The sequence below is a fragment of the Cetorhinus maximus genome, chromosome 18, assembly GCF_964194155.1.
Source record: "Cetorhinus maximus chromosome 18, sCetMax3.hap1.1, whole genome shotgun sequence".
NCBI classification, from domain to species: domain Eukaryota; kingdom Metazoa; phylum Chordata; class Chondrichthyes; order Lamniformes; family Cetorhinidae; genus Cetorhinus; species Cetorhinus maximus.
The window spans coordinates 76,450,167-76,465,304 of record NC_135896.1 but is presented as its reverse complement, the minus strand read 5'-3'; the positions used below and the strand labels follow the sequence as shown (position 1 = coordinate 76,465,304).

At 46.7% G+C, this 15,138-nt stretch overlaps 1 protein-coding gene across 1 annotated transcript in view; it reads right to left on the bottom strand.

Moving 5' to 3' along the window:
• The window catches only part of sptbn5 (spectrin, beta, non-erythrocytic 5), a 259,281-nt gene that overhangs the window by 64,711 nt on the left and 179,432 nt on the right, over nucleotides 1-15,138 (bottom strand). Inside the window, exons 49-52 of the mRNA XM_078563287.1 lie at nucleotides 11,025-11,115; nucleotides 6,345-6,491; nucleotides 4,129-4,266; nucleotides 3,021-3,277 (exon numbers count right to left, since the gene is read on the bottom strand). Coding sequence (XP_078419413.1) covers nucleotides 3,021-3,277; nucleotides 4,129-4,266; nucleotides 6,345-6,491; nucleotides 11,025-11,115 — 633 coding nt within the window. The remainder of the gene's footprint in view (nucleotides 1-3,020; nucleotides 3,278-4,128; nucleotides 4,267-6,344; nucleotides 6,492-11,024; nucleotides 11,116-15,138) is intronic.

Sequence of the window (15,138 nt, the reverse complement as noted above, 5' to 3'; positions counted from 1 at the left end):
ATCTTGGTGTTCCCCCATCATCCACAGTGGAGGTGGAGGCAGCCTGCTGAAAGCGGTGTCTTGTCTGTGATGACTTTGGCATGTGTCTTCTGGAGGGCCAAGACCTGGGTGTCCTGCTGCGGGCCAGCTGCACCCTCCTAGGCCTGTGGAGCTGGAACTGCAGGGGTCACAGGAAGAGGGGATTTGGACCGGCCGGGCATTCCTGGAGTCATCTGGGTGGATGGCCCCGGGGTGTTGAGCTGCTGGTCTCCCTCACTATGGGTGCCTGACTGACTCCTTGAGGAAAAGGGGAAGCTGGAATGAGATTGAGCTGCCCCACACCCCTCTTGCGCTGACACTGTTGCAGGCCAACTATGGCGTTCGCGATGGAGGTCAGCTCGCGCAACAGTGCAGGACTGATGTCCTGGACCAAGGTCTCCATGGTGGCTGCCATCCTGCCAACGTTGACCTCGATGCGTCAGCATGCCAGCGCTATCACCTTGGACTGAAGGCACACAGACTTCTCCATCGTCCCTTGAGGAATGCACCAGACATCCCTTCCTGATGTTCCCGTGGTTGTCTCTGCAGCTCCACCAACTGATTGACGACCGAGTCCAGAAACTCATCATATGACTCGGACTCAGCAGATTCCTTGCCTCCAGTAGTTCTCCGAATGCCAGCAGCCAAGGATGTCCCTGCCTCCACCTGCTGTGGAACAGATTGTGCTCACCAGATTGTGATCCTGAGGCTACTCTACATTTAGGTCCCACCAAGGTGTGTGTCGCTGCGCTGGTGGAGGGTGCGGGTGAGCTCCGTGATGGGTCTTCAATAGTGCTGCCTTCAGGGTCCTCACCCTCTTGGCATTAGAGTCAGGCTCAAGGTTGCCTGAGGGCAACGTGTCAGATGTGCCTAGGAGAGAATGCAGAGATTATTAGTGCTTGGCAGCCACGTTGAACACAGAACAATGGACTCAGAGTAGCATTGAGAGAGTGATCACATGGAGCAGGATCCTCACGTTGGTGTTCACTGTTGACGTCATCTCTGGCCAGCTCCAACGCATGACTCTTGACCAGAGTGAGGACCTTGATGTCTGGCACTCAACCCCCAGTCTGGGACCTCGGTGATTGTGTGCGATCTTGTCCTGCATAAAGAACAATGGAGAGAGTGTGAGCAAGGCGCATGCCAGGCCAAATGAGAGGGATGCCAGGTGTGCGTGTATGCTGAGTGGAGCCATAGACAAGATGAAGAGGCTTTCTCCAGAGGAGATGAGGCCAGATGAAGGTGAGGGTGTGTGTGAGAGAGTGAGTGGTGATGTCCCCTGAGCTGGTAGTGAGATGCCAATGAATGTGTGGTAGGCATGTGAGTGGGTGAATTGAGATTGATAAGATCATTGACTTACCTTGGTGACACAGATGAGATCATTCGTCCATTTTCCGCACTGGATGGCCAACCTATTGTGTGCAGCGTTGGCACTGACCACCTCTGCCACCACCTCCCAAGCTGGAATGGTGAGACTATTGGGCCTCCTGGGGCCAGAGCAGGGGTGGAGCACTTGGCGCCGGGCCTCCACGGCATCCAGACGGCATCCCAGGGATGCTTCACTGAATCGGGGGGCTGTAGTCTTCCTGGATTTTGGGGCCATGTCTTCACTGGAGCAGTCCTGGACTGCAAGCATTCAGAAGTGTCCACGCGGGTGCATTTTAAATATGGCGCCCGGCGTGAGGAAGCGCCGAGGTAACGGTGTGGTGGGCCAATCTGAGGCCACCCACTAGCGATCCGCTGTGTTTCCCATAACTGCATAATTTATGAGGCGGGAAGGGAATGATACGGCGTGAAAGCCTGCCGTTGCGGCTGGCGGGTAAAACGTCTTTTTTCACGCCCGCTACCGCACTTAGAACAAACCTGGGACCATTCTGTCCAATGTAAACAATGAAGTTGTATCGATTGACCAAGAGGCTCTGGTGGAAAGCTCCCCAACTCCCCCACCACCCAGCACCCACCCACAGTGAGCTGTGGAGAAATAGAGATTCAAAATGAACTTGAAACATAAAAGGAAGAAGAATGATTCAATTGAGACTCATAAATCTAAAGATAATCCTGAACAATATAGAACGTGCAGTAAATATGGAATAGGGAGATATGAAGGGTGGACAGTGAACAACAACTTGCATTTATATAGTGCCTTTAACACAGTAAAACATTCAAACAGTAGTGTTATCAAACAAAATATGACACTGAGCCAGGTCAGGAGATATTGGGACAGGTTAAAGAGATTTTAAGGAGCATCTTAGAGGAGGAGAGGTAGAGAAGTTTGGGGAGGGAATTCCAGAGCCTTTGTAGCTGAAGGAATAGCCACTAATGGTGGGGCAAAGGGAGCAAGGAGTACAGAAGGGCAAAACTGGAGGAGCACTGTGATCTAGCTCATTGAAGGGCTTGAGGCGGTTACTGAGATAAGGAGGGGAGATGGCCAGCAGACAATGTAAAAGGAAATAGTTTGTGCTGATATAATGATCTAAAAAGTAAAACAGTAGAACAGAGGGAAAGGATGCTCAGGGATGAAGCTGGAATTTGATTCTGGAGGATGTAGACTCATTGCTGAGATTAAATAGATTGCTTTCTTTTTTTTTTACAAATTATTCTGGAGGTGAGACTGTTTGTGAACTACAGGATGTGTATCAACTATTGGAGGGAATGGGAGCAAAGGATTAGTTCTGAAATATTTATAGAATTCTGGGTGGATCAATCACTGGGTTCTGATGAAGTGTACCCAGAGATGTTGGGAAATTTAAAGCCAAGGTGATACGCTGACGGAAGCTGAGAATACCCAGGGAATACCCTGGGACTGAAGCAGGGAATACCCTGGGACTAAAGATGCATATGTCCTGGGAATACTCTAGGACTGAAGCTGGGAATACCCTAGGGCTGAAGCTGCATATGTCCTGGGAATACTCTGGGTCTGAAGCTGGGAATGCCCCGGGATTGAAGTTGGTTGTCCTTGGTTGGCAGGGCTCAACATCGGTCATCTGAATCTTTGCATTTACCTTTGGAGTACATTGCTGACCCTGTCTCGAATCCCCTCGGCCAGGAAGTGATTTTCCTGGATAAACTCCTCAGACTGGTCGAGCAGACCCTGCATCCTCTCTACATAGCTGCTGACATCTTCTTCCAGATCTTGCTGCTTATTGAGCAGGTTCTTCACAGACACCAGGTCTGTGCACTGGGCAGGATTATCTAGCTGCTTCTCCACCTCACTCAGCCAATTCTCCACATCGTCGATGCTTCGCTGGAAGTTCAGGGCCTCCACAATTAAAGAGAAGGAAATGTTAATGATTCACCCACCAAAGCTCCCACATCGACAGCATCAATACAAGGACCCACGGCCACCCCACCCCCAGCATGTGCAGTCCTTCTCCTGGGTAGTGGGCAGCAGCATGGACCCTGGTGGAGTCTTGGAGTCTCCATCCCCAGCCCAGGGGCAATCAAGGCCATCTGTATCAGGTAGGGAGAGTTAACTTGGGGTGTTGTGCTCAGTCTAGTCTCGGACGATACCAGAAAGGTCACAGAAACCTGGGACTCAGCTCACTGGTTTGCCTCAAAAGAAATTGAAAGCTCTGGTTTGTCACTAGTTGCAGGTTCCCTGCCTCTGTTTATAGGGGTGTGGTAGGGGAAGATGGTGAAATAGGACTCCTCAGGACCAATACACTCACTCCACCAAGATCATCAAAAGCAATTTCGATGCCAGAAAGAACTGAAATTTCACTGGATGAGATCTTACTTTTACAAAAAGTCTTTTGATTGCAGCATTTTCTGAAGCACACATTGAGCAGGGAGTAACAAGTGGGGGAACATAAGCCAAGGACACTCTCCTGAGCACTATCCAGTGACTGCTGATGATTATTGTACCAATGTGTGATTATTGGTCTGGACTCAGGCCTGATGCCCCAGTGGTCCAATATTCTGCCAACACTCACTGTATAGACTTACATGTAGAGTGGTATTCAAGGGCAGCTATGCAGGTGGGCCCAAAGTGTAGTGTGAGTCTTGGGCAGAGAGGGGAGTCCATGTGAAGTCAGCGGGGAACTAATATATCACTGATGCTAATGCTTATAGTGAGATCAATGATACAAGACCCTGATAACATTCAAGCACCTTATGTGCATCCACCAGCTTGGACCTCTTCTCATGGCAATTCTCCAGCAGTTCATTCCACAGGTCTTGAATCTGTTTCGTCCGGGGCTCAATCTCATTTACAGCGTAATGCCCAGCATTAATCATCTGCTCCCCTTCCTGCAATGGGGTTCAATCAGAATCAACATTGCCGTCAGTAAGCACACACCAGGTAGAACGAGTATTACTAATACTCCAGAAACCAGGCAGAATGGGCAGTCACCTCATGTTTGCATAGGGTAGGCTTGTATTCCCCTGAGTTTAAAAGGTTCAGGATTATTTAATTGAGATGTTTAAAATGGTTAAGGGTAGGTGCTGAGAAACAATTTCCACTAGTGGGTGAATATAGAACATAGCAGCATATAATCTTAAAATTAGAGCTAGGCCATTAAGAAATCAGGAACTATTTTTCAGTGGTGGTGGAAATCTGGAACTCTCACCCCTAAAGACCTGTGAATGCTGGGGCATCATCTGAAAATTTGAGGATGGAGATTGATAGATTTTTGTTAGTCATTGGAAATGGGACAAAGATGGGTAAATGGGATCAGGTATACGCCAGCGATAATCTAACTGAAGAGTGGTTATAGGCTCGAGGAGCAGAATGGCCTATTCCTGTTCCTATGATTTTGAGCGACCATTATTTGATACTTTTGAGAAGAGGACAGAGCCACTCATTAGCTGCAGCTGCCCTTAGAGAATATGTCCATATCAAAAAGCGTTTGAATCTCACAGCCACTAGCTGCAAGGCCGAGTATTTTAAGTTGTGCAGTTAACTGGGGATTGAGTTTAGCAGCTGTTCAAGATTCATGTTTGGAGAGAAAGGAAATGGTGTCTTAATTATTTATGAGCATTCATGGAGTGTAGAGAAATAGGTATTTTAACTGTTATACCATTTATTGTTCATTCATCCCATGCAAATGAAACCAAAGCACCTGTCTTGATTCTTAAGTATATTTATCCAGAATACCTTGGAAACGTATCATGTGGTGGTACATGAGACATTCCAGTACTCAATGTAGGTTGTGGGTTCTCTGTCATGGTACTTTGACCTTATTATTGTGCAACAGATATTGGGTAGAAAAGGGTGCATTCCAGATGATAAAGCCCATGAGATCTGCTTACAGAATTGACTGGTTGCAGCTGAATACAAGGGTAAATATTTAGCAGTAAAAACCCCAACATTTAACTCCTTTAAAGACTTGTGACGAATTAGTGCTTAGGGATGCACAGGATAAAAACTAGTAACTGTGCACAGGATTACTGGAAGAATACATTGTGGGCTTCCTTATGACAAGGACTTTATCCATAACCTAGGAGCATTGGAACTTCTGGGGACTAGTGACCACAAAATGACTCTCTTTATTATCGGTTTCTTACAAACTACAAGGTAAAAAGTTCAGCACAGACACAAGGTATCAGTTTTGTCAAATGCTGGTTGAAGTTGTCTATTACTATCCATACAAAACCTTTAGAATCTCAAATACAGGGCTGAATTTTTGTGGCTCATTGGCAATGGGCTGGGAGGGCTGGCAATATGGTGAGGGATGGCATTGGGAGGCCTGCCTGCCTGATCCCAGTTTTCCCCAACCAAATTCACCTGTCTTTGAGGGCACCTTGACATTGAGGTATCCTATCCCTGGTGATGCAGCTTTAGCAATGACCCATGCTAGCAGTGGTGCTGCTGAGGCTACTGTCCCTCTGATTGGACCAGAGGTTCTTGGGGCTGGGCCACCATCCTCAATTGGTTGCTGCTGACAAGATGTCACCCCAGGGTCCTGTTGCTTACAGGAGTGGGGGTTGCCTCCCGCTTTCAGCATTAGCGGCGGGACTTCAATGGCCCCCGTAAAATTCAGCCCACTGTCGAATAGGCAAGGCAAAAAAATAAACACACACGAAACAAACTGGGTCCAAAATGGGTGAAGAGCATTTGAAATTGCAACATTTGAAAAAGAAAAACTATACAAGACCGAATACTGAAACAAATGTTTGGATGCAGACGCAGGGATTTATGCAGACCCATTCCTTCAATTTGGACCTGAATATGAGATGTTTGCATTGCCCTGAATAGGAACAAAGCTGCACTGGTGATCATAAAATTTCCTCTAATGAGTTAACAATTCTGGGCTGTCAGTTTCCTGACAGATGTGTGTTGTTGCAGCAATGGACACAGGAGCAGAATTCCGAGCAGAAACTCTCACCATGCCGATGTTTCGGATTCTGTTCTGGTTGGCCATGATCTCAGCCTCGAAGGTTTGGTGTTTCTGCAATTTGCCCTGCAGATTGCTGGGATCTGTCCAACTCTCGTCCAGGGTGACACTGATCTTTTCATTCAGCCAAGACACAGCCTGAAGAAATAGTATAAAAAACAATCAAGTAAAACAAATGAAAACCCATCCAACCCCAACCTCTCTTCCAACTTCTTTTAGTCTCCTAACCCGATGGATCTGACATAAATGAGAATATAAGAACATAAGAAATAGGAGCAGGAGTAAGTCATTTGGCCCCTCAAGCCTGCCGCACTATTCAATAAGATCATGGCTGATCTGCCCCAGGCCTCAAATCCTCTTTCGTGCAAGCTCCCCATAACCCTCAACTCCACGATATTTCAAAAATCTTTCTACCTCCCCTTTAAATACTTTCAGTGATCTAGCCTCCACAATTCTCTGGGATAAAGAATTCCAGACATTCACTAGCCTCTGACAGAAGAAATTCCTTCGCATCTCAGTTTTAAATGAGTGTCCGCTTATTCTGTTACTATGTCCCCTAGATTGAGATTCCCCCACTAGTGGAAACATCTTCTCAACATCTACCCTGTCAAGCCCCCTCAGAATCTTGTATGTGTCAATAAGATCACCCCTCATTCTTCTAAACTCTAATGAATAAAAGCCCAACCTGTTTAGCCATTTTTGGTAAGTCAATCCCTTTATCCCAGGAATCAGCCTAGTGAATCTCTTTTGAACTGCCTCCAATGCCAATACATCCTTTCTTAAATATGGGGACCAACACTGCACACAGTACTCCAGGTGCAGTCTCACCAACACCATGTACAGTTGTAACAAGGCTTCCCTATTTTTAAACTTCAGACCCCTAGGCAATACAGGCCAAAATTCCATTTGCCTTCTTAATTACTTGCTGTACCTGCATGCTAACTTTTGTGCTTCATGCACAAGAACACCCAGATCCCTGTGTGCTGCACTTTTTTAGAGTCTCTCTCCATTTAAATAATAATCTGCCTTTTGATTCTTCCTACCAAAGTGCACAACCTCACACTTTCCTACATTAAACTCCATCTGACAAGTTTTTGCTCACTCACTCAGCCTGTCTATATCCCCTTGCAGATTCCTTATGTCCTCACTACAACATGCCTTCCCACCTATTTTTGTACTGTCAGCAAATTTGGATACATTACACTCCGCCCCCTCCTCCGAGTCATTAACATAGATAGTAAATAATTGAGGCCCTGAGACTGATCCTTGTGGCACTTCCCTAGTTACATCTTTCCAACCTGAAAAAGACCCATTAATCCCGACTCTCTGTCTTCTGTGTGTTAACCAATCCTCAATCCATGCTAATACATTACCCCCTATACTGTGAGCTCCCATCTTGTGCAATAACCTTTTATGCGGTACCTTATCGAATGTCTTCTGGAAATCCAAATACATTACATCTGCCTTTATCAACTCTTCTTGTTATATCCTCAAAGAACTCTAGCAAATTTGTCAAACATGATTTCCTATTCACAAAACCATGTTGACTCTGTTTGATTGTGTTAAGCTTTTCTAAATTCCTGCGATTTCTTCTTTAATAACGGACTCTAGCATTTTCCCAATGACAGATTTTAGGCTGACTGGCCTCTAGTTTCCTGCTTTTTGTCTTCCTCTCTTCCTGAACAGGGGAATCACATCAGCGTTTCCCCAATCTGCTGGAACCCTCCGGAATCCAGTGGGTTCTGGAATATTTCGACCAATGCCTCCTCTATCTGTGCAGCCATTTCCTTTAAAACCCTTGGATTCAGGCCATCAGGTCCTGGCACCTTGTCTGCATTTAGTCCCAATAGATTGTCAAATACTATGTCCCTCGTGATAGAGACTGTTGCAAGATCTGTCCTCCCATTAGCTCCTTGCTTATCTGATATTTTTGAGATGTTTATAGTGTCCTCCACTGTGAAGAACAATGCAAAATATTGGTTTAAATTATCTGCCATTTCCCTGTTCCCCATTATCAATTCTCCAGTCGCATCCTCCGAGTGTCCCACGCTCACTTTAGCCACTCTCTTTCTTTTTATATGCCCATAGAAGCTCTTGCTTTTATATTTCTTGCCAATTTACTTTCATTATCAATTTCCCCCCTTTATTAGCTTTTTAGTCATCCGCTGCTGGTTCAAAAAAATTCCCAATCCTCTGCCCTATCACTAGTTTTTGCCACTTTGTATGCCTTAGTTGTTGATTGGATACTCTCCTTGACTATCTTGTTAATCACGGGTGGTTCATCCTTCTCATCGAGTCCTCCTTTATGACCCGGATAAATTTTTGCTGAGTGTTATTAAATATCTGCTTAAATGTCTGCCCCTGCTCATCCACTGACCTTCCCCTTTGTCTATTTTCCCAGCCTGCTTTAGTCAACTCTTTCTTCATACCCCTGTAATTGCCCTTATTTAAGTTGAGGACACTGGTTTGAGACCTGAGTTGCTCGCCCTCAAACTGAATTTGAAATTCTACCATGTTGTGTTCGCTACCCCCTTGACTACAATATCTCTTATTAATCCCACCTCATTACACATTACTTGATCTAAAATAGTCTGTTCCCGGGTAGGTTCTAAGAAATAATCCCTGATGCACTCTACAAATTCATCTTCCATGTTACCCCTGCCAATCTGATTTGTTCAGCCAATATGCAGATTAAAATCACCCACAACAATTGTAGTGTCCTCCTTACATGCCTCCATTATTTCCCGATTTATACTTTGTCCTACAGTGAGGCAACTCTTCGGGGGCCTATAGACAACTCCCACCCGTGACTTCTTCCTCTTGCTATTCCTTATTTCCACCCAAACTGATTCCACATCACGATCTATTGCACTTATATCACTATTCACTACTGCATTGATACCTTCCTTTATTAACAAAGCTACCCCGCCTCCTTTCCCTTTTTGCCTATTTTTTTGAAATGTCGAATGCCCTTGAATATTGAGTTCCCAGCCTTGGTCACCCTGTCGCTGTAATAGCTATCAAGTCATATTCATTTATTTCTATTTGTGCCGTCAACTCATCCATCTTGTCACAAATGCTGCGTGCATTCAGGTAAAGAGCCTTAAGCTTTGACTTTTTACCATTATTGCTCATTCTGGTTCTGATTTCTGCTGCACTTTTCTGCTTATATTTTCTCACCCTTCCTGTCACATTTTGATTATCGTTCGCCTCTTCACTACCCTGCACCTCTGCTCTCTCGTTTCTTTTTGATTTTTTGAACTTCCCTTCAATTAAACTCTCCCCCCTACTAATTTGTTTAAAGCCCTATCTACAACCCTAGTTATACGATTCGCCAGGACACTGGTCCCAGTGTGGTTCAAATAAATATTTACCATCTTTCAGATGACATGTTAAATCTATCAGATGTATGTACAATATCCAATGGCACTAGTTTGAAGAAGGACAAGGGGTTTCTTCCCAGAGTCCTGGACAATATTTATCCATATCATTAAAACTGGTTATTTGGTCATGATCACATTGCTGTTGTTGGGATTTGGCGGTGTGCAAACTGGCTGCCAGGTTTCTTAGATTAAAATAGTGTCAACACTTCTTGCATATGAAGTGCTGTGGATGTTTCTGTAAGGCTGGATAAACCTCCAGCCCTATCCTTCTAGACTCTTGATGACTCTTGTGCATCACTCTTGTGGTATGGCGTAAACACACGGGGGCTCCCTGTTAACTCGCTCTTGTGATATGGTTAGAGTGGCTACTAATAGAGCCCAAGAATACCAAACACTCCGGGTTATAGAATGATTGTCTTCCACTCACACTCAAAATGATTCCCAATCTTTCACTTGGGCCAAGTGTAGTCTATGAGTTAGGAGGCACTACTGACCAGCTTTATACATTTACTTAGTAGGTTGAAGGGGAGGATATGAATCCAAAGAACTTTCCTTTGCATCAAGGGGTTTTTAAATATCAAAACTGCAGATGGGAACTTTATTAGTGTTAAATTTGAAGGCAACAGCTCCTCTGACAGTCTCTTAGTAAGCAAATCATATCATAATATACAATGCTGAAATGAAACATATTTTTATGGGGCTCCCATGGAGGTTCAAGGGCACAGGTTCCATAGGCCCGTACGTTAGCCTGCCTTCAGGTGATCAGAGGGTGAAAGATAAATGCTCTGGAGTTTTGTTTGGTTACCAGTGGGAATCAGCAAGTTTCAAGAAATTTAAAAGATTGGGGTAGAGTCCAGGCTGGGTGTTTCAAAATAAAAATACTGGGCATAAAGGCATCTGGTTTTAGACAGGAAACAGACCAGCTGAAAATTAGACTGTCCAGTATTAAACCGGATGAATGGTCATCCTGGAGTCTACTATCTCACTCCTGTGGTTTGGTGTACAGACACTGGGGGCTCTCTGCTGCCTCACTCGTGGCTATTCTTCATTCATCATTCTGGATAGCGAGGGCTAACAAGCCATCTGGTGTTACCCAGTTAATGGATGAAATGTGATGTTACTGATTTATTAATGGTGTCTGGTGTCACCTGGTTTGTTAATTGTAGCTGTGCCACCTGGTTCATGGACAGTATCTGGCACAGCTCAGTTTATTTACAGTATCTGGTGTTACCCGGTTTATTAACAGTATTTGGTGTTGTACAGATGCTCAGTGATGCGGCCTCTTTACCTCATAGGAGCTTCTCAGGAACATTTGCAGCTGTTTGGACTGATCTAGGACCTTCCTGCGATTCTCACAGTTTTCCAGTAACTTCTGTTTTCTAAGAGATAAAGCCAATAAAAAGATAAATATTGTAGGGTGTGTTGTAATGGTGTTGGTTATAGAACATGTCTGTTAAGGAAGTCTTTGTAGTCTTCTTTATATTAACAGCAAGTCTTTATTCACTTCTTGTAACTAGATACATATGTACAGTAAAGGTTCGGGCACAGAGCTATTTCCATGGCTGTGATTTTCTGCACCCGATCAGGATGGGTGTGCTTGGTGTCAAGATTGGAAAATCTCACGAGAAGGCCCTAGGCGCATTTCCTGGTGACATAAATCTGAGAAGCGATTGTCCTCTCCCTCTGTCAATGGTGAGCCACGTTTCCCATCGTCAGGCATTGGGAACTTAATTTGAATACATTTGCATATCATTATTGTGGTCACAAACCAGAGTCACTCCGCCCCCCACCCCCATGTCAAATTTAAATCCCACGTCAGCATGATTTTAGAACGATGTGATTTACAACTACCTTTAAAAGGTGTGCACGTGGTGACCTGAACTTCAAGGGGAACTCGGAGGTGAGTGCGCACAACTTAGCACATTGCTTGTAAGGATCCCTATGCAAGGAAGTGGCTCTGTGGATTTGGGGGGTGGGCACAGGTAAGTCTCCACAGTGGCTTCTTCATGACTGGCTTGTGGTGCCGGGTCCAGGGCAATAGTGCCAGAGAGAAGGGGACCTTGGGGGCTAGGGCAACAATGCTAGGGGATGTCATGGCACTATAAACTGAAGGTTGCACACTAACACATGCTGGTGGTGGGGGCAGGGTGAAGAAAACGGTCAGGCAAATGGAAAAACATGTCAAGCGTGAGCACTGTTCCACAGCTTAAACTGTATAGCTTGAGCTCAGTTGACATGCTTGGAATCAGGCTAGCCAAGCAACTGTGCCCACTCAAACAGCATTAAGTCCTGAAAGTGCCAATGATTGCTCCTCTATTTTTAACTCTTCGCATGCAGACTTCAAAATTGAATGAGTGTTATGGTGCTGCAGGACCATTGGGTGGCTGGACAAGCTTGAGGATCCCCTTGGGAAATATGGCCATGGAACACTGACGGAGGGGTGCACTCTTAATCCCTTGCATTATTTTTAAGTAGGCATTGAAAAGTCACCCTCAAGTCCAAGCAAACATCGAAGCCTTGGAGTGCAGGTTAGGGCAATGCCTGCACCTGAGATGAGAGTTCAGGAGGCAGTCAAGTGGCCGAAGCTGTCGCCACTTGGTCATGTGGCATGGGGTGGTGGTAGGTGGCGTTTTGGCCAACCATCATGCACACTAGGCATCCATGTGATGTCCAGGACTCTCTGACATGCGTGACACCCACTGGGGAGAGGCAGCCGCAGGCACTGACTTGACCAAAAGTGGTCCTTAGGAGACAATTGCTGAGCCTCGTGTCTCTCTCTTTGACACTGCAGTGAGGAGACCATCAGGATGATGGAGCCTGATGGTCTCGCTGTCTGCCTCATTGTTTATAGGCAGGAGAGAAGACGGGGAAGAATATGACGGAGGCGCGTGTCTCACCAAAGGGATGAGCAGAACCTTCAAGACCAAGAGGCAGAAGGGCCTTCTCCACACGCAGAGGATGAACCCCAGGGAGCTGTTGTTTGTAGGCACCTCACTAGACCCAGGGTCTATAGGCAGCGCATATGCTACCTGCAGATGAGCGAGAACCAGTGTCACTGACGACTGTGCATGTCAAGAGAACTGGTCACTCACATATACCAGCTTCTGCAGGATTTGGCACCATGGGGATTTGGAGGGCATCCACTGCCAGTGGCGGTGAAGGTGCCAATTTCTACAGCTTTCTTCCAGGCCCCCACTGGGGAGCTGCGTGGGATCTCACAAGCCTCCACGCACAACTGTATCCAGGAGGTCAGGGACGCCATTTTTGCCAAGGCATACAACTCTGTCAACTTCGACAGAGATCAGGCGAGCCAAGAAACAAGAGCACTGGGATCTGCTTAGAATCCCGGATTACCACAGGCGCAGGGTGCCATCGACTGCACACACTTGACTCTTAAATCTCCCTGACAACAAGCAGTCCAGTATGTGATCTGCAAAGTCTTCCACTCTCTCAATGTTAAACTGGTCTGCGACCATATTAAATGGATCATGCGGGTTTGTGCAAGATACCCTGAAGCGTCCATGACTCGTACATCCTCAGCAGGTCAGAGATCCCTGACACCTGCCGGGGATAACACAGGCTGCAGGGTTGCTTCCTCAGGGACAAAAGCTACTTGCAAACGATGTGGGTGATGATGTCCGTGTGGCGGCTTCAGGCTTCTGCTGACAGAAAGTACAATGCGGCTCATGCTGCAAGCCGGAGTTTGGTGGAGCACACCATAGAGATCCTGAAAATGAGGTTCCAGTGTCTTGACAGGTCTGGCACTCTCCCCAGTGGGTGTCACGCATCATTGTGGCTGGCTGCATGCTATACAGCCTGGCGATGCAAAGTGGGGAGGACTTGGGTGATGAGGAGTTGGAAGAGGTGCATGCCTCCTCTGATGTGGAGGAAGTCAAAGGGGGTGAAGGTGATGAGATCCTGGAAGGGAAGGATGCAGCCGATGAGGCCATTGCACCACCAGACGAGACAGGTGTGCTCATGAGGCCCTCATTGCCACAAGATTCCAGGAAGATGATGACGAGATGCAGTGAGGACACTCCTGAGATCTTCAAATTGCATCTGGGGACATCTGACACCTGTTTGGCTGAGGGCAGCACACATAAGCTCTGTGAAGAGGCTCATATCATCAAGACGTTGCTGAGATACAGCAGGCACATGGATTTCAACAGCACTTGATCCTTTGGCAGGCTTCATAACATGTTCCCTTCAACACCACACCTTCACCTGTCAGGAATGCTGATGACATGGGGGTCAGCCCCACCTCTAAGGTGCTGAGAGCACACAAAATCCTGGAACCCTGTGATGCTTGGGTACGAGATTCTTGCAGCAAACGCAAGCCACATCAAAATGCAGGCACCACTGATTTGGAGAGGGACTTTGAAGCCGGACAATCACTGTGCTCAAAAGGTTACACACTGCACAAGAGATGCCCTGAACAGCGACACATGCCTTCGTTTTGTGCAGGAACCAGGATTTCACATCTGATTGACACAAACACTGCTCATCATAACAAGGAGCCATAGACAATGAGACATTCTTGGGACTGTATTTACAATGGTCAACATTGTAAACATACAGGTGATTAATACCCGTGCCCATGTTGTGCAACTACATCTTGACCTTGAGGTGTCAGCTGTGGCTCAGTTCATAGCACCCTCGCCTTTGAGTCAGAGGGTTGTGGGTTCATGTCCCACTCCCGGGAACCAAGAGCTGTGATTGTACTCGAAAAGAGTTGCAATCTGTGACTGTTGATAACTCGAAAGAGTTTCTATCCATGTTAATCCCTACCCCATGGTCTTTATTTTTGCCCCCTGTCTGGCCAGTTGTATTCTATTTGCGTGGAGCCTTTCCTGCGCCTCTTGCGGAGGAGGTTGTTGGGATTGGTTCTGCGCGGGCCGGGCATCGGGGTGGTCCTTTCGGCATACGCCGATGACGTGCTCCTAATGTTTAGTGACCTGGCTGACCTGCGGAGGATGCGCGAGTGCCAGGAGGTCTACTCTGCGGCTTCTTCTGCCAGGATCAACTGGGAGAAATGTTCTGGACTCCTGGTCGGCCCGTGGCAGATGGATCCCCTACCCGAGGAGCTCAGGCCTTTCACCTGGAGCAGGACCAGCATCCTCTACCTGGGGGTCCATCTCTGCCCTGCCGAGGAATCCTGGCCGGCCAACTGGCAGGAACTGGAGACGAAAGTCACCGCTCGCCTGCGGCGCTGGACAGGACTGCTCCGAGTGTTGTCTTACCGGGGTCGAGTTCTCGTCATAAACCAGCTGATCGCCGCCATGTTGTGGTATCGGCTGGTCACTTTGACCCCTCCCCCGGACTTTGTCATGAAAATCCAGAGAATGCTAGTCGACTTCTTCTGGGACAAAAGATTGCACTGGGTCGCTGCTGAGGTTCTGAGT